At 40.9% G+C, this 20650-nt stretch overlaps 1 protein-coding gene across 2 annotated transcripts in view; it reads left to right on the forward strand.

Annotated features, from left to right (window-relative positions):
* Nucleotides 1–20650, forward strand: part of LOC124613088 (RNA polymerase II-associated protein 1) — a 202326-nt gene that overhangs the window by 150023 nt on the left and 31653 nt on the right. For both annotated transcript variants that reach the window (XM_047141675.1, XM_047141676.1), the window contains exons 19-20: nucleotides 7260–7421; nucleotides 13221–13363. In XM_047141675.1, coding sequence (XP_046997631.1) covers nucleotides 7260–7421; nucleotides 13221–13363 — 305 coding nt within the window. The remainder of the gene's footprint in view (nucleotides 1–7259; nucleotides 7422–13220; nucleotides 13364–20650) is intronic.

Here is a 20650-nt window from a genome sequence, read left to right on the forward strand (position 1 = left end):
CTTCTCTCTGAATGAGCATCTGTCCTGGCCAATAGACAAAAGCCAACTCATAGTTTCATTATACAAGAAAAGGAACTGTGCTTGTTTTTCCTTTACATTGTGGCATATGCATGTACAGTACTCTTTTAGTGGCCAGTTGTATTATTAGGATTCTCTAGAGCTCCCAGATTGGCGTAACTGTGTGGCTGACCCAGTATCACAGTCCTCATCTTCACTGCCCCAGAGCCTGTCATGATATGTTCTCTCATGTGCAGCTCTGTTCTCAGTATTATGCTTTATGCAACACAAGATAACCAAATAATGATGTATGATGTGAATGGTAAACATTGCCTAAGCTTTATGCATTGTAGCTCATGTAACCCAAAATAACCAAAGACTGACATATTTATTTAAACACTAAACATTACCCAAGTTTTGTGCATAATTTTTTTAATGTTGACTATGGCTGGAGCAAACAAAACACACGAGGGAGCCTTACAACCATAAAAAGTGAAAATGACATTTTACAATACCCAACAGAGAATATAATGTAATCCTACATAAATTTATATAATTGTTTGAAGTCTATAAATTTACAAAATTTCCATGTACATAAGTGCAGTGCAACGGATGATGACCAGATGCTGCCAAAATGTGTCATGCTAATAATATAAAGAGTTAAAAAGGTATCAATACTATTTCATGTGTGCCATGACATAAATATGCATGCATAGAAAAGCTTGTATCATCGCTGACTGTACTTTCTTAACAGTCAAAATACATTTATTTTAGCAGTTAATAGTCGGTGGAATGATATAAACATCTGAATGTGTTAAGTGATGATGATGTGCGTATTATTGTTCTCTGTGTGACAGACAAATAAATTTTTGGCTAAAAAGTAAGTAAATACACTAATGAAATGTTTTAAATACATAACTCTCTTCAGGTGCACACTAAAATAAATGCATCTTTCTATCCAAGATTAAATTCAGCAAATAAACTTCACCATACTTCAGACTAGTGTAATATACTGTACATGTAATTTTAGTGCACCTAAAGATGGCAGCATGCTGTTGAAACATGTCACTGTAATAAATAGTGTGTAGTAAAACATGGCCAAAGCCATAGAAATTATTTCATAAACTGATGTTGTCAATTTAGAACTCCTTCCTGTGCCTGTAGTAGCTCATGAAAGGAGGTAACATTCTGGAGGCTACCAGGGCATAAGAGAATAAAGGCAAGTAATAAACAACTGCAGCGCTCAAGGAGGCTTGAAACAGCTCCACTGTGGCTCATTACTTGGTTCCCGTGTATATGTAATGCCCTTGTTGATGTGTGGGGTCATGGTCCACTGGAAAAATTGTTTACTAGAATTGAGTAATAACAGGCTGTAGTCAGTGAAATTAACTGCCTTGCCATAGTGTACTTCTTACAGATATTGGATCAAGCTGAACTGCTTCTCAGCCCTCTTCAGATTACACATTTGCAGCTCTATCTTGACAGGAGAACACACACATGTGGTGCTTGTGGCTTACTGGTATCAACACCTGAACGCCACATTCTGAAAGAGTGCACATAAGAAGGCAGCTCATGATGTAGAAGGGGTGTAAATTCTATTTGGTGACAGCACTAAAAATGAGAAGTATTATGTGATGTTTTATATGATAGTAAAATGTAGAACCGTAGGAACACGTTCAGAAATATTGAACCTGCAATTTATTGTCGTAGATAGGTTCAAGAAACACATGCTGATTTTTGAAAAAAGCTTTTGACAGTATTGACTGGAAATACATTTTCAAGTTCTGAAGTTACCAGATATAAAGTGCACGGAATGAAAGGCTATCTACAACTCGACAGAAACCAGACTGCAGTTATAAGAGTTCAAGGACTTGAAAGGGAGGCCTGTTGTTAGGAGGTGTGGGGAAAGTTTTCAGTCTGTCCTCCACATACATATAGCAACCAGCCAGAGAAACCAGTGAGGTACTCGAAAAAGGAATTACAGTTCAAGGAGAACAAATAGAAACACAGCACATTCATTGCCCACAGCACATGCACGGAAAGCCTCTTTTGCGGCTCTGAGCAGGGGGCACCAGGAGCGCTGCTTTTTTCAGCTGCGGGCGTCTTCCCACACAGGCATATTGCCTGCTTCCAGCCTCATAAATTTCGATACCACCACACGATTATCATTAGTCACACCTTGCAGCAGTGACAGCAGTAGCTACCACCATCTGATGATGTCGAGCAGTTGCATCGATGAAATATTGTGTGATTTACACAATACGGTCCGACAGCAAACTCAGGAAATGTATTTGCAAAATGTTAAAGTTTGCCAAAAACCTTGAAATTCTGTCAGCTACAGAAAAGTGCTGAGAAGATGAGAAATGTGACATTAAAATGAGTGGTTGAGTTTCACTATTTCAGTAGCAAAATAACTGAAGCTAAGAGGGTGTAAAAACCCGGCCTACAACAGCAAGAAACACATTTTTGAAAAAGGTAAATGTGTTAACAATGAATATAAATTTTAGTACTAAGAAGTATTTCTGTGAGAGTAGCCTGATACAGAAGTGAAACATGGATAATAAACAGTGCAGAGAAAATAATAATAGAAGATTTTAAATGTGATGCTACAGAACAATGCTCAAGATTCAATGGATAGATTGAGCTGCTAATGAAGATCTAGTGCACTGAATTGGGGAGAAAAGAACTTCATGGCGCAACAAGACTAAAAGAAGGAATAGATTGATAGAACTCTTCCTGGGGTATGAAGGAGTAGTAAAATTAGTAATGGAGGAATGTACGGATGCAAAAAGTGTGGAGAGAGGCTAGGGCCTGAGCAAAGTAAGTAGATTCAAATTGAGGTAGGTTGCAGCAGATAAGCAGAGATGAAGAAACATGCACAAGATAGACTAGTGTGAAGAGCTGCATCAATCTGAACTACAGACTTCAACAACATGATGCTTGATATGTTATACAGTGTTGGAAGTTTGAGGGAATGAAAGAAACTGGAGATAATTTCCAACAGTCAAACTCTAATAATAAGTTTTTTATGTCTAGTTAAATTCTGATTTTTATTAGTTATGATTTTTCTTTTGGATATGTAGTTTTTTGTGTGTGATTGTGTATGGGTGCTAATGATAATGCTGTTGCAGCCCTAACTAAAACAGCAACAGTGGCAACTGCTAATCAACCACCATCAATACTCCCCTTACCTCTCGGTGTCACTTGGGTAGAATTACTTCTTGAAGTATTAGATAATAACAGCAGCTGAATAGAAGGAGCAGAGCCTGTTCTTCTCTTAACTTATATGTGGTAAACACTGTCCAACAAAAAAAAAAAAAGTAAATATTCGACAAGAAATGGTTAGATGTCCACGTAACTTCATTTGCATACATAAGTTGGTTGGTTGGTTTAAAAAGGGGGGGGGGGGGTTATGCATAGATAAGTTCACTCTTGTGTCCAAGTTCACTTAATAATAATAATTAAAAAAAAAGATAGGTTCCTCCTTGAGAAAACATATTTTTTCTTCTTTTCTGCCCAGTTACAGTATCATCGTTTTTTCTTTCTTTTTTTGGCCCCTTACCAGCCATTTTCTCATGGCTTCCCTTGTATATGCATTCAACCAATATATTGACCACATCTATGCCTGCCCCCTGCACCCTTTGTGTCCCCATCCCCCCCTCTTCCTTTTCCAACTGCCCACTACCCCTGTACACATGCCACCTGCCTCAAGCATCTCCCCCTCCACCCCTCTCTCTGTCTATTTCCTGCTCTCAGTCACTCTGTCCATCCCCTCCTCTATCCATCTCAACCTGTCCCCAGCCATGCTTGTTGGCACTATCCGTACATATAGAAATCAGTCTTTTAGTAAAGTATTCACAAATTTGAAAACAGAAAAAAATTGCATATGCATTTTTAACATGTTTTGATTTCTGTGGTTTTCTGTATTATTATTTATAGTGAAAATCTGTGACTGGGAGGAGCGGTAGACTGTTATGGTTAACATTTATTCTGTGTGTGTGTGTGTGTGTGTGTGTGTGTGTGTGTGTGTGTGTTTGTGTGAGTGAGTGAGAGAGAGAGAGAGAGAGAGAGAGAGAGAGAGAGAGAGAGAGAGAGAGAGACAGACATTCAGACAGAAAAAAATAATGTTAACCACAACTCTCTAACATTTCCACTTGTAAATTCGTAATGTAAATAATAATTTTTCTGTATTAAGTTCTCTGTGGTTGCAGATTGTAAAAGAAAAACAGCTATAATGCAAAGTACAGAAAACCACAGAGTCAATATTTGTTGACAAGGTGTATCAAATTTTTTTCTGTTTTCAAATTTTTAAATACCCTAATTGAAAACTGTATTTGTCTATGTATAAAAGGTAACTTTTCTGGTTATTTAATAGAAAAAAAAAGAAAAAAAATAACACCATTGATGATGTAAATTCAGCAAAATGTATCCGGGGAGAAAATAAGAAAATTGGTGTTTGCTCATGGCGGAACCTGTCAAAATTTAAATTTATTTGCATTACTGTTGTTTATGTTTAGTGGTCTTACAAGCTGATAAGGCATATCAAGGGTATGAAGAGAATCAGATGAGTGATCACTTGAAGGAGACGGAGATATCGGGTATTCACGTGAGGCAGTGTTATCACCGTCTGTTAGAGTTTGAAGAGGGCCTCTTTGTGTGTTTCCGTTTGGCCAGCTGGTCAAATTGTGCAGCATCTAGATTTGTGGGGCATTAAGATTTGACAGTGGCCCAATATGAGGAGTGTGAGGACAGACATAATCATCAACGGGGTTATGGTCTGTCACCTGTGATCACCACAAGGAAGGATTCACTATATTGTGCGTCAAGCACCCCTTCACATTTGCATTGGCCATCCGAGAACAAGGAATGTACTTCCTACAACATTCCGTGTCATCCTGCTCTGTTGGTGGGAGACTAGCAGCAGCAGGACAAGTTAATAGACTACAGTTAACGATACGACATAAACAGGCACATTTGGAGTAGTGCCATGACCAAAAAGAATGGACTGCTGATGAATGGTGGCACATAGTGCTCAGCAATGAATTGCGGTACTGCGCTGGAGTGGATGACGGCTGTCTGTGAATATTGTGGCATCCTGGCGAGTGATGGATATTGCAGCATCCTGTGAAGTGATCCCATTTTTGAAAAGGAACAGTGATTTTACCCCTGGTGCCATGATGTGGGGAGCTATCGGGTACAACTACAGGGCTCAGCTGCTAGTGATTGAGGGAACTCTAATGGCACAACAGTACTTCATGGACATCCTGCATTCTTGTGTGTTGACCCTCATGCGACAGTGTCTTGGTGCCATGTTTCAACAGGACAATGCTTGTCCACAATGGGCTTGTGATTCCGTGAACTTCAGCATGATGTTAAAGTACTCCTGTGGCCATCAAGATCCCCAGAATTGTCTGTAATAGAACATGTGTGTCACCAGATTAGTGTCATCTCCATTTCAGTGCCAGTATCCACGATAACAAGGACCGGTTACAACAGTTGTGGGACATCTTGCCTCAGGAGAGAATACAACAGCTTTATGACACCCTTCCCAACCCAACCAGTGATTGCACCCAGGCCAGATAAGTGGGCTCGTACTGCCAAATTCTTTATAAATCTGATTCATTATTGTAATCACTGACATAACATTACGTACCCTCTCAACCTGTGAAGTTTCATTTTATTTCCTTGTCTGTTTCTGGGAGCTTCACTTTTTTTAGGGCAGTGTATAAAATAATTTACAAGGAATTAGCACAATTATCAGTTTAAGTAGGTTAGTCCCAGTAAAAATTTGTTGTTAGTACACTTTGCGGAAGCAGCCACAAGTCATTGCTTCAGCTTGTTAATGTACAACTTGACTCATTCATGATGGGATGACAGAACACGATGTGTGAGTGAGTAATCCCCTCCCCCCCTCCCTCCCATTCTCCCCTTCTTCCTCTTCAAAGTGGTAGTCCATTGCCAACATAACCTAACCAATAAATAAGACAATTTCAATGCCATTCATGACCCCAATCGTACAACTCAGGTGTCATTTGTATACACATGCCCCAGAAGCAAGACATCTCCCACACACTCTCAGATATCGACTATATTCTAAAGTGCTGTAATATTGCTGACCTGGGATCCCTCGTAATATTTCTTTTGTCTTGTTGTAATGTTGAACAATATGTGCTTGGAACAGACCAAGATGACTCTGTTGATGTTTAGATTTGTGTCAATGCCTATTTAATTTCAAAAGTGCATTAATGATTATCATCATACATGAATAAAAATTTATGTTAACTATTCCAGCGATTTAAATATATCAGCCTCACTTCATGGAACATCACTCATTGAAAACTTAATGAATGTTTCATACATTTGAACTAGACATAACTGTGAAATTGTTTACATGTTTGGATAAAAGATAGCAATACTGGTTTTTAAAGGGTTTGCAATTTAAAATGTGGATTATTATATGATAACAATTTCTAGTAGTAATATTTCCTGAATTACAATATTCAGAAAAAGACAAAATGTCATTTGCTTAGCAAATACATTTGCTTTTGAAAAGAGATGTGTCAAACTGAAAACAAACTATTATTATGAAGGTGAGACTTTCAAATGCATGTGGTTTCTTGGAATTTTAAATTTTGAATAATTCCTTAAATAAAATATTTCTACACAAAATATTTATACCATTGCTGTCAGCCAAGTCCAAATTACATTCCAGGTAAAAAGATTTTAAAAATATAGATTTTTAACAGAATCTTGATGTTTGCCATACATACTACATATTTACAATGGGTACATAATAGTATTTATAATGTGAGTGGTAAAAGAACAAGTGGAGCTGTTCCACTAGCTATGTTTCACTGTCACAGACATTTCCTATCTGATTACATGCAGAATCACATATGGAAACACATTGTTGAGTAGTTTAGGAACTATGCTGCAATACAGTGCAAAATTCTGTTGTGGGTATGTCAAATAATCAGTTATCAAAGTGCCTGAATGACAGTCTGAAATTTCTATGTCTGAAATTTCTATTAACATTATATTTTTATGTATCCACATCTAATCTTCCTGATCCTTTATGAGTTTATCATTCTATTAACTTAACATTTTGACATGTTAACAGAATCTTCTGTCGGTTCTTGGTAGAACAACACCAGCAAACTGGTGCTTTTCATTTATTAACATTTTGAACTTACGTAATGTGAAATTGTATTTTCCTAATAGAAATTTTATATTAATATTGTTATATTGTTTCTATATTGCAGTCTAGAGAGCATATACCATTGCTATGAGGAAGCCTTTGGGATTGTGTCAGTAACTGAGGACATACTGAATGTTATGAGTTTAACATCAAATGGAGAACGATCACTTTCTGATGACTGGATGTACGCTCCAATAATCAGACTGAATGAATCAGGATCAAGTGGGTATGTCAGATACTAATACTGAACATGCAGTACTTAAGAAAAGAAATTAACTGTTTAACTTAGTGCAGTGTTGTTTGTTGTGAAATTGCCTATCTTCTATCTTGCTCATAGCTTTTTCGTGTCATTATCACTCTTGTTTCTTACCCTTTGTATTTCATGTAAAATGTGACTGGATCACTATTACTCTTTCAGATACTTGTGAATTAGACTTGTTTAGTAGTCTTTATTATATTTAATGTTATATAATTTTGATCCAAATGTAGGTGAAATGAACATGATTCATGTTACAAATGATTTATCCCATCAGTGCCAACAGTTTGAATTAACATGATACATTCTATTCTCCTTTATGTTCTATTGAAGCTTTGTGCCAGTGATACATCTTCATGAAATGAAATTACATATATTGAGTTTAGCATACTGTGTCTGGTGAACATAGCCAAGATATCCTTATTGAATATTATCTGATTGTCGTTGGACCTCTTTCTGAGAAGCAGTAAGTTGTTGTGTTTAAGCAGTAAGTTGTTGTGTTCCAGTAATGATTCCAGTTGTATTTCAATGATCTGTTCCAGAGTTTTACTGCTGCAGATGTGTAGTGAAATTGACCTCCTTGCCTGAGTGTGACAGGGCTCTTTTCCCTATTTCGGTATGGGCACAGTGATTTGTGCTGCCACATCACTGTAGGTACCCTCTAGGCCACATTTCATTGATGGTGCATAACAGATATAACACCATTGCTGGCAAATGTTAAATTGTTAAGTAACAAGTGTGTCAGTCTTGTGGTGATGTCAGAGGTTTGCTTGATTGCCAATTGAAGTTCCCTCATAGTAATGGGGAGCATAGATAGTTAACCTAAAGTGTGAGATCAGATGAAATTGCTTGTTGCTCGATTGTGTCCACAAAATCTTCTCTGTCTCATATGCCATGACAGTTGAAGGGATTGGTGGTATAAAGTGCTAGCCCACAAGAATATATATTTTATATTTAAAAACAAAGATGATGTGACTTACCATACGAAAGCGCTGGCAGGTCGATAGAAACACAAACAGACACATACATACACACAAAATTCAAGCTTTCGCAACAAACTGTTGCCTCATCAGGAAAGAGGGAAGGAGAGGGAAAGACGAAAGGAAGTGGGTTTTAAGGGAGAGGGTAAGGAGTCATTCCAATCCCGGGAGCGGAAAGACTTACCTTAGGGGGAAAAAAGGACGAGTATACACTCGCGCACACACACACACACACACACACACATATCCATCCACACATATGCAGACACAAGCAGACATATTTAAAGACAAAGAGTTTGGGCAGAGATGTCAGTCGAGGCGGAAGTGCAGAGGCAAAGATGATGTTGAGTGACAGGTGAGGTATGAGTGGCGGCAACTTGAAATTAGCGGAGATTGAGGCCTGGTGGGTAACGGGAAGAGAGGATATATTGAAGAGCAAGTTCCCATCTCCGGAGTTCGGATAGGCTGGTGTTGGTGGGAAGTATCGCGATAACCCGGACGGTGTAACACTGTGCCAAGATGTGCTGGCCATGCACCAAGGCATGTTTAGCCACAGGGTGATCCTCATTACCAACAAACACTGTCTGCCTGTGTCCATTCATGCGAATGGACAGTTTGTTGCTGGTCATTCCCACATAGAATGCAATCCTTACCCAATGTGTTACCCCCGGAAACCATCCTTGTAACCATTGATGCCACTTCCTTATACACAAATATTCCGCACGTCCAGGGCCTCGCTGCAATGGAGCATTTCCTTTCACGCGGATCACCTGCGAGCCTACCTAAAACCTCTTTCCTCATCACCTTAGCCAGCTTCATCCTGACCCACTTCTTCACTTTTGAAGGCCAGACATACCAACAATTAAAGGGAACAGCCATGGGTACCAGGATGGCCCCCTCGTACGCCAACCTATTCATGGGTTGCTTAGAGGAAGCCTTCTTGGTTACCCAGGCCTGCCAGCCCAAAGTGTGGTACAGATTTATTGATGACATCTTCATGACCTGGACTCACAGTGAAGAAGAACTCCAGAATTTCCTCTCCAACCTCAACTCCTTTGGTTCCATCAGATTCACCTGGTCCTACTCCAAATCCCATGCCACTTTCCTTGACGTTGACCTCCACCTGTCCAATGGCCAGCTTCACACGTCCGTTCACATCAAACCCACCAACAAGCAACAGTACCTCCATTATGACAGCTGCACCCATTCCACATCAAACGGTCCCTTCCCTACAGCCTAGGTCTTCGTGGCAAACGAATCTGCTCCAGTCCGGAATCCCTGAACCATTACACCAACAACCTGACAACAGCTTTCGCATCCCGCAACTACCCTCCCCACCTGGTACAGAAGCAAATAACCAGAGCCATTTCCTCATCCCCTCAAACCCAGAATCCCCCACAGAAGAACCACAAAAGTGCCCCACTTGTGACAGGATAGTTTCCCGGACTGGACCAGACTCTGAATGTGGCTCTCCAGCAGGGATACGACTTCCTCAAATCCTGCCCTGAAATGAGATCCATCCTTCATGAAATCCTCCCCACTCCACCAAGATTGTCTCTCCGCCGTCCACCTAACCTTCGTAACCTGTTAGTTCATCCCTATGAAATCCCCAAATCTCCTTCCCTACCCTCTGGCTCCTATCCTTGTAACCACCCCCGGTGTAAAACCTGTCCCATGCACCCTCCCACCACCACCCACTCCAGTCCTGTAACCCGGAAGGTGTACACGATCAAAGGCAGAGCCACATGTGAAAGCACCCACATGATTTACCAACTGACCTGCCTACACTGTGATGCATTCTATGTGGGAATGACCAGCAACAAACTGTCCATTCGCATGAATGGACACAGGCAGACAGTGTTTGTTGGTAATGAGGATCACCCTGTGGCTAAACATGCCTTGGTGCACGGCCAGCACATCTTGGCACAGTGTTACACCGTCCGGGTTATCTCGATACTTCCCACCAACACCAGCCTATCCGAACTCCGGAGATGGGAACTTGCTCTTCAATATATCCTCTCTTCCCGTTACCCACCAGGCCTCAATCTCCGCTAATTTCAAGTTGCCGCCACTCATACCTCATCTGCCATTCAACATCATCTTTGCCTCTGCACTTCCACCTCGACTGACATCTCTGCCCAAACTCTTTGTCTTTAAATATGTCTGCTTTTGTCTGCATATGTGTGGATGGATATGTGTGTGTGTGTGCGAGTGTATACCTGTCCTTTTTTCCCCCTAAGGTAAGTCTTTCCGCTCCCAGGATTGGAATGACTCCTTACCCTCTCCCTTAAAACCCACTTCCTTTCGTCTTTTCCTCTCCTTCCCTCTTTCCTGATGAGGCAACAGTTTGTTGCAAAAGCTTGAATTTTGTGTGTATGTATGTGTCTGTTTGTGTTTCTATCGACCTGCCAGCGCTTTCGTATGGTAAGTCACATCATCTTTGTGTTTAAATATATTTTTCCCGCGTGGAATGTTTCCCTCTATTATATAGAATATATATTTTGAAATATAACAAGTAATGTGGAACATAAATATAGTAAGACGGACACATTTCTGTAGTACATAGTGCATTCGAGGGATACATGTGGAACTACTTTTTGCCAGCATATTGTATTTTTGAAAACACAACAGATAATATCAGTAGTCTAATACTCACGAAAATGTGGTTTAGCACATTCTTAGACCAACCACTTGAATTTTCCTGTTTCTAAACCTCTTACTCAGCAAGGTGGCACAGTGGTTAGCTCACTGGATTCACATTTAGGAGGTCAATGGTTCAAATGCATCTCCGGCCATCCAGATTCGGGTTTTCCTGAGGTTTCTTCAAATTGCCCCAGGCAAATGCTGGGTTGGTTCTTTTGAAAGGGTATGTCTGATTTCTTTTCCATCGCTAAAAACAATTCGAGCAAGTGCTCCATCTCTAATGACCTCATTTTTTATAGGGCATTGAACCCTAAACTTCCTTTCTTTTTTCCTAAACTTATCAACACTCTGTCAGTGAGCACTATAGATGAACAAGGCACACAATGACTTCCATGCATCTCTTTATCTTTGTTTCAAAAATCCGTTGATCCTGCTACCTATATTTCTTTTTTAAAAGTTACTATACCTTTCCTGTGCAAACTAATGACTAAATTCACATGATGCTGCATCTGTTAAAGCAATAGGCTGAGAGTATTCTGGGGTTCTGTGATAGTAGGCTGCTTATTCAGGTGTGAAAAACAATGTTACTTGAAAGGATTGTAGAAGCTGCTCTCTCTTGGGAGTCTATGAACCATTCCAACAAGGTTGGGACAAAAATTGTTAATTTTCTATTTATAACATTTTGAATAACCTTCCCAGCCTGCTCTGTCACAATTCTATTTGCCTTATCTAATTATCTTAAGCATAGGAGTTGAGAGAGATGAGTTTGTTATCAAAATGATCAGAATGGGATAATGACCCTGTGGGCCTTTCAATACTTCACAGTTGTGAATCAGAGAGAGAGAGATTGGAGAAGAGATTGAAGCAGCAGTTGTTTAATAAGGTGAAGGTTCCATTTTGGGCAAAAGATCATTTAACAATACTAAGTTCTGATCTTCTATTAGTGAAAGAATTTCTAAACCTTCAGGTTTGTCTGGCAGCTCCATGCTGTAGCATGTAGAAAAAAGTTGCTGAAAATTAAATATGGTACATGGATCTGTGGGGGGAAAAAAAATTCTGCTAAAAATCATTGATGTGAGTGATCTTAGTGAACAATAAAGTGACACAATTATAAATAACCCATCTGATAATCCTATAGTGCTTAGAGCGATTTTGAACCCATCTGGCAATTTTATGTGTGAAGCCAGGAGGTGGAGGGAGATCATACTGTATGCAGTTTTGCTAAAAGCTGATAAGCTGTGATTTGTGTATGAACAGGGTGGTGGCATCCTTCCCACCAATATGGCCTTCTGTAAGAATCTAATTTGAGAGTTATGCTTGATGCATGTCCCTGTGATCCTCAAGATTAATGGATAAATAGTATGGATAACATGGCAATGCTTTATCTATTAGATTACACTGACTGTGCATTCTATTGTAGGATAAGTTGCATTCATAACATTTTTATAGTTATCTGATTATTCATGGCCTTTTTTATAATTATTTGATCATTAATTCACTGGATCATCTGTCTTCAACACTCATAACAATAAAATTAATCATGCAGCATCTTGGCGGCTACTACAAATTATAACAGAAAAATTTAGAATTTAATGGCCCTTTCAATCACATGATCATTAGAGATGGAGCACAATGTCTGACAGGACAAGGAATGGTGTGTATCATTTTTAAAGGAATCATCCCAGCATTTCTCCTAAGCTTTTTAAGAACATGGTGGAAAACTGAAATCTGGATGGTCAGATGGGGATTAAACCCAAATATGAATCCAGCGTGTTAACCATCATGTAACCTCATTCATTATAAGTTACAGTATCATGACATGACTTACAAAACAAGGTGAAACCATTCACCTCATTATAAAAATGTCCTGTGATAATGCTTGTCAATAAGCAAAGAATGAGTAATTAGTAGTTAAATAATTTGATTCTTCATCTACAAATTACCTGATCATAAATAATGATTTAACTTAATGGTGTCATTAACATGATTAGAGAAAACTATATTCCTTTACATTTAAAGAAATATGTAAGATAATTGTGAACAGAAGATATGATTGTGAGATAGTCATTATCTTTGCATTATAATGTAGTCTTTGTTTTATCATAATTTTCATTAAATAGTTAATTTTTGAAACCTCTCATTCCAGTAACCCTGCCAATAACAGTGTAGTCCACATAGCCACAGCTTGCCTGGAATGGATTTTGATTCTTGAATATTTGCGTCCCTCTGTATTGACTTCAATAAACATCACTACAAGATATTGTCATCTCGCTAAAATATTCATGTCAGGTACTGTGGATTTGAGTCTGAAATATATATTTAAAGAATATTTAAAAAACAGCTATGTTCTTTCTTACTTGCTTGAATTATTATGTTATTTGACTAATGTATTTTTGAAGTTATAAAAACACCCTAGTAAAGTTATGCAATGTGAGTCTATAGGTTGGAGAGTGAAACATTTACTTATTTACAAATTTCCATCTAACTACACATTCACTGCTGCCAAGTGTTATATTTTCACATACAATTTTATCATAACAGCAGATCAGTTTGGCATCGACCAATGTCGAGGTGTCGCAATAGGGGAGAGGAGCAGTGTTTTAAGAAAAGCCTGCCACTGCTGGAAGAAGAATGTCAGCATTGCTCTACTGTATGCAGGTGTTCAGATATTTACAGTGAATTAACTTCAGATTCAGGGACACAAGGATCACTTTCCTCCTCTTTATGTTTCCTTAAAAGTAGTCACATCTTTAAAAGTAACAGAGACAATATTAATGAAATGTGAGAAACAGGAAGAAAGTCTCCTAGTGTTTTAGGCAAGCACATCCAGTTAGCCGTGCGGTCTAATGCACTGCTTTCCAGGCAGGAAGGCATGCCAGTCCCCAGCACGAGTCCGCCCAGCAGATTAATGTTGAGGTCCAGAGTGCCAACCAGTCTGTGGATGGTTTTTTACGGCAGTTTTCCACCTGCCTCGGTGAATGCGTGCTGGTTCCACTTATTCCGCCTCAGTTACACTATGTTGGCGATTGCTGTCCAAACACTGTCTTCATGTACGCGTACACCATAATTACTCTACCACGCAAACATTTGGGGTTACACTCATCTCGTGTGAGACGTTCCGAAGGGGGGGATTTGTTCACTGGGAGCTGAGCTGCACAATAACCCTGGGGGGTTCAGTGTGTGGCAGTGGTGGGGTGAGTGGACTGCTGTAGCCTGTTGTGGGGTTGTGAACCACTGAGGGCTATGGTGGGGACAGAGCCTCTCCATCATTTCTAGGTCCCCAAGTTCAATACAATACAGTGTGGTAGGCAAGACCAAATATCCCAAGGAATTGTGAAACAAAGGTATATATTTATTTAAAATCTGACTGTGTTTAGTATTCGTTGAAGTTCTTACTTACCCCAGGTAATAAATGTAGATATTGCTACTACTGTAAATGTAGCCTACTTCTGCGTTTTGTTAATAAATGATGCACAAGTTAACAAATAATTTATGAACGGAAAACTCATGCACATCAAACTGTCAACCTTACAAGTGACCATTCGTGACATCGGGTGGCAGTCTTACATTGCTGAACAATGTCCGTGGAGCACCTCGAACATAAAAGAATGCAAAAACTAAATGCAGAATAGTATGAAATATGTAACTAATTCATTCTAACAAATCCTATCTGTCACTGAACACAATTAATCAGGTATTTAAAACAACAGGAGTACAGGTATTCCACTTATCTATTCCAAAATTATAAAATAATTCTGTACCCTTAGGTCTGTTGCCCCTATAACTGAGTAATCTTGTCATTGTTCATGACAGATCTCTATAGAGAACATTGGAATAGCGATAAGTTCCACAGGACTAGAAAAAGGCCCAGGTCATAGAAATCTATAAAAGGGATAGAAAATTGGATGTACATAATTACTGGCCAATTTCACTGACATCAGTTTGTTGTACAATCATGGAACATATTCAGACATAATGACCCTTCTAGACTCTGAGAAGCTCATCTGCAGAAACTGCACGGTTTTAGGAAACAGTGGTCATGCGAGACACAATTGGCCCTCTTTATGCATGATATACAACAGGCTCTAGATACTGACTCCCAGGTTGATGCCATATTTCTCGACTTTCAAAAGGCTTCAACTCAGTTCCGCACTGTCGCTTGCTCCAGAAAGCATGCTTACAATCTATCCGATGACATATGCGGTTGGATAGAAAGTTTTCTAACAGACAGAGAGCAATACAGGGCGTCCACAATGAGACTCCAACATTTGAACTCATAAAATCTGAGAGGAAACACAATTTATTGATGAACAAATACAGAGAAATCATATAGCAGCTCATCAAGTTTTTGTACACAGGTGGACGGTTCAGTGCACTTGAACATGGGCGCCACGGGTAGCGTGAAGAATATAAAGTCTATAATCGATTTCGTGCCATGTGCTGTGGAGCATCTGTTCTGTGACAGAGTTGATGATAATTCTTATGCACTGTTTCAAGTCTTGGAGGTCCTTTGCTGGTGTAGCATATACCAGGTCTTTCACATAACCCCACAAGAAAAAATTGAGGGGGGTTATGTCGGGCGAATGTGGCAGCCAAGGAATTGGACCTCCACAGCCAATCCATCGTTGTGGGAATGTGTCATTTAAAAATTTTTGGACAACAAGGCTCCAATGGGGTGGTGCACCATCCTGTTGAAACATCACATTTGGCTGCAGGTCTGTTATCTGTGGCACGGCAAATTGTTCCAACATGTCCAGGTAGAGGGCTTCATCCACAGTTGGCTCCTGAAAGAAAAACGGCCCAACAATGCAATTTATCATCAAACCACACCACCCATTAACATTTGGAATGTTGCGCATGTGTTCCCTAGGTGCATGTGGATTTTCGGACCCCCAGATGCGCACTTTGTGATGATTGACAGCCCCTGACGCGTGAAAGGTTGTCTCATCAGTAAACATCACGCGTGATAAAAATGTCTCGTCCGTGGCAATGCGATCTAACATGACGCATGCAAATTCTTCTCACTTTGCTTGCTTTGGTCGATCATCAGACTTGATTTCTTGCACAACCTGCACTTTATATGCGTACAAACGTAATCGCTGATGAAGCACTTTGTGCACTGTTGAACATTTCATATGAAGTTCTCGTGCTGCCTGTCGCACTGACTTCTGTGGACTTTGTTCGAATGACCGCCGCACTTGTTCCACATGATGTTCGCTGATCCCAGGCTTACCACCACCATGCCCTTTCGCAACACTCCCAGTAGCCAAAAACTGATCACACCACTTCTTTATAGTCTTGAACGACAGGGGCGCTTTGTTGTAAACTCGACGAAAGTTTCTTTGCACGTGGGTCGCCGATTTTGTCTCTGCACACTACCAGACCAGTTGTGCGTGCTCCTTCATATCCTCCATTTTGCTAAAACAATTGATCGCAGCTCCACTACGGCCACTTGGTGTATCAAATTTGCACACTACAAACTTGTTGAGTTGCTCTGTCTGCCCCTTCAGGATTCACAGGTCCACCATCTGAAATGAGAAAGATATAGGATATTAAAATGTTGGAGTCCCATTGTGGACACCCTGTATGTCGTCCTGAATGGGGTGACTTCAACAGAAACAAGCGTAACTTCAGATGTGCCCCAGGGCAGCATAATAGGTTTGTTGCGATTTACATAAACGATCTTGTCGATGGTATTGACAGTGGCATTAGACTGTTTGCCGATGATGCTGTAGTTTACAGAAAAGTAGTATCACACGAAAGTTGTGAACAAATCAATGAGGATTTGCAGACAATAAATGTGTGGTGTAATGACTGGCAGTTATCTCTCAATATTAGTAAGTGTAACCTAGTGCGTTTAACAAGGTGAAAATCCCCATTAATGTATGAGTACAAAATAAATGCCCAGTCTTTGGAAGCAGTAACATCCGTCAAGTACCTGAGTATGACTATTTGAAATGATCTCAAACGGAATGATCGGATTACACAAGTAACAGGCAAGGTGAACTCTAGGTTGCGGTTTATTGGTAGAATCCTGAAGCGATGCATTCCTTCAACAAAGGAAATTGCTTACAATACGTTAGTTCGTCCAGTCTTTGAGTATTGTTCGTCTGTATGGGACCCTTACCAGTTGGGTCTGATTCAAGAGATTGAGAAGGTCCAAAGAAGAACGGCAAGATTCATGACTGGTACATTTAGCCATCGCGAGAGCGTTACAATTTCATAGAAAGTTTGAAGTGGGACACACTTGCAGATAGACGACGTGCAAAATGGAAGGGCGGCTCACTAAATTCCGAAATCCGATCTTCGCTGAGGATGTAGAGCATATATTACTACCACCAACTTTCAAATTGCGCAGACATTTTTAACTACTTGAAAAGAGTAGAAATTCCTTACCCCCAAAACATATAATAATTGTAGTGCTTTACATTTTGATCATTTTTTGTATCATTTCACACCAAAAGTTAGAGCCTGCATTGTGGCAGTGGGAATAAAATGTAATATATAATGGAAACTGATTAATAATTGCTGCTTAAATAATTAAAAAAAGAAATTTTGAAAGAATAATTGAAAAAAAATTGGAAATATATATCTAAAAACAAAGATGATGTGACTTACCAAATGAAAGTGCTGGCAGGTCGACAGACACACAAACAAACACAAACATACACACAAAATTCAAGCTTTCGCAACAAACTGTTGCCTCATCAGGAAAGAGGGAAGGAGAGGGGAAGACGAAAGGAAGTGGGTTTTAAAGGAGAGGGTAAGGAGTCATTCCAATCCCGGGAGCGGAAAGACTTACCTTAGGGGGAAAAAAGGACAGGTATACACTCGCACACACGCACATATCCATCCACACATACAGACACAAGCAGACATATTTAAAGACAAAGAGTTTGGGCAGAGATGTCAGTCGAGGCAGAAGTGTAGAGGCAAAGAAGTTGTTGAAAGACAGGTGAGGTATGAGTGGCGGCAACTTGAAATTAGCGGAGATTGAGGCCTGGCGGATGACGAGAAGAGAGGATATACTGAAGGGCAAGTTCCCATCTCCGGAGTTCGGATAGGTTGGTGTTGGTGGGAAGTATCCAGATAACCCGGACGGTGTAACACTGTGCCAAGATGTGCTGGCCGTGCACCAAGGCATGTTTAGCCACAGGGTGATCCTCATTACCAACAAACACTGTCTGCCTGTGTCCATTCATGCGAATGGACAGTTTGTTGCTGGTCATTCCCACATAGAATGCGTCACAGTGTAGGCAGGTCAGTTGGTAGATCACGTGGGTGCTTTCACACGTGGCTCTGCCTTTGATCGTGTACACCTTCCGGGTTACAGGACTGGAGTAGGTGGTGGTGGGAGGGTGCATGGGACAGGTTTTACACCGGGGGCGGTTACAAGGGTAGGAGCCAGAGGGTAGGGAAGGTGGTTTGGGGATTTCATAGGGATGAACTAAGAGGTTACGAAGGTTAGGTGGACGGCGGAAAGACACTCTTGGTGGAGTGGGGAGGATTTCATGAAGGATGGATCTCATTTCTGGGCAGGATTTTAGGAAGTCGTATCCCTGCTGGAGAGCCACATTCAAAATCTGATCCAGTCCCGGAAAGTATCCTGTCACAAGTGGGGCACTTTTGTGGTTCTTCTGTGGGAGGTTCTGGGTTTGAGAGGATGAGGAAGTTGCTCTGGTTATTTGCTTCTGTACCAGGTCGGGAGGGTAGTTGCGGGATGCGAAAGCTGTTGTCAGGTTGTTGGTGTAATGCTTCAGGGATTCCGGACTGGAGCAGATTCGTTTGCCACGAAGACCTAGGCTGTAGGGAAGGGACCGTTTGATGTGGAATGGGTGGCAGCTGTCGTAATGGAGGTACTGTTGCTTGTTGGTGGGTTTGATGTGGACGGACGTGTGAAGCTGGCCATTGGACAGGTGGAGGTCAACATCAAGGAAAGTGGCATGGGATTTGGAGTAGGACCAGGTGAATCTGATGGAACCAAAGGAGTTGAGGTTGGAGAGGAAATTCTGGAGTTCTTCTTCACTGTGAGTCCAGATCATGAAGATGTCATCAATAAATCTGTACCAAACTTTGGGTTGGCAGGCCTGGGTAACCAAGAAGGCTTCCTCTAAGCGACCCATGAATAGGTTGGCGTACGAAGGGGCCATCCTGGTACCCATGGCTGTTCCCTTTAATTGCTGGTATGTCTGGCCTTCAAAAGTGAAGAAGTTGTGGGTCAGGATGAAGCTGGCTAAGGTAATGAGGAAAGAGGTTTTGGGTAGGGTGGCAGGTGATCGGCGTGAAAGGAAGTGCTCCATTGCAGCGAGGCCCTGGACGTGCGGGATATTTGTGTATAAGGAAGTGGCATCAATGGTTACAAGGATGGTTTCTGGGGGTAACGGATTGGGTAAGGATTCCAGGCGTTCGAGAAAGTGGTTGGTGTCTTTGATGAAGGACATCCTTCATGAAATCCTCCCCACTCCACCAAGAGTGTCTTTCCGCCGTCCACCTAACCTTCGTAACCTCTTAGTTCATCCCTATGAAATCCCCAAACCACCTTCCCTACCCTCTGGCTCCTACCCTTGTAACCGCCCCCGGTGTAAAACCTGTCCCATGCACCCTCCCACCACCACCTACTCCAGTCCTGTAACCCGGAAGGTGTACACGATCAAAGGCAGAGCCACGTGTGAAAGCACCCACGTGATCTACCAACTGACCTGCCTACACTGTGACGCATTCTATGTGGGAATGACCAGCAACAAACTGTCCATTCGCATGAATGGACACAGGCAGACAGTGTTTGTTGGTAATGAGGATCACCCTGTGGCTAAACATGCCTTGGTGCACGGCCAGCACATCTTGGCACAGTGTTACACCGTCCGGGTTATCTGGATACTTCCCACCAACACCAACCTATCCGAACTCCGGAGATGGGAACTTGCCCTTCAGTATATCCTCTCTTCTCGTCATCCGCCAGGCCTCAATCTCCGCTAATTTCAAGTTGCCGCCACTCATACCTCACCTGTCTTTCAACAACTTCTTTGCCTCTACACTTCTGCCTCGACTGACATCTCTGCCCAAACTCTTTGTCTTTAAATATGTCTGCTTGTGTCTGTATGTGTGGATGGATATGTGCGTGTGTGCGAGTGTATACCTGTCCTTTTTTCCCCCTAAGGTAAGTCTTTCCGCTCCCGGGATTGGAATGACTCCTTACCCTCTCCTTTAAAACCCACTTCCTTTCGTCTTCCCCTCTCCTTCCCTCTTTCCTGATGAGGCAACAGTTTGTTGCGAAAGCTTGAATTTTGTGTGTATGTTTGTGTTTGTTTGTGTGTCTGTCGACCTGCCAGCACTTTCATTTGGTAAGTCACATCATCTTTGTTTTTAGATATATATTTCCTACGTGGAATGTTTCCCTCTATTATAACCATATCAAAAAAAATTGGAAGGTACACATATCTGAAGTGAACTTGAACTGACATTAATATCAACAGACCCTCAATATTCAGTACATATATTCAGCATTTAAATTTATGTACTTCTTTTTCTTGTTACCGCCATTGTGCATAGAGCTTGGCCTGACAATGCTGGTTCTGG

Source organism: Schistocerca americana, chromosome 4 (assembly GCF_021461395.2).
Source record: "Schistocerca americana isolate TAMUIC-IGC-003095 chromosome 4, iqSchAmer2.1, whole genome shotgun sequence".
Lineage (NCBI taxonomy): Eukaryota > Metazoa > Arthropoda > Insecta > Orthoptera > Acrididae > Schistocerca > Schistocerca americana.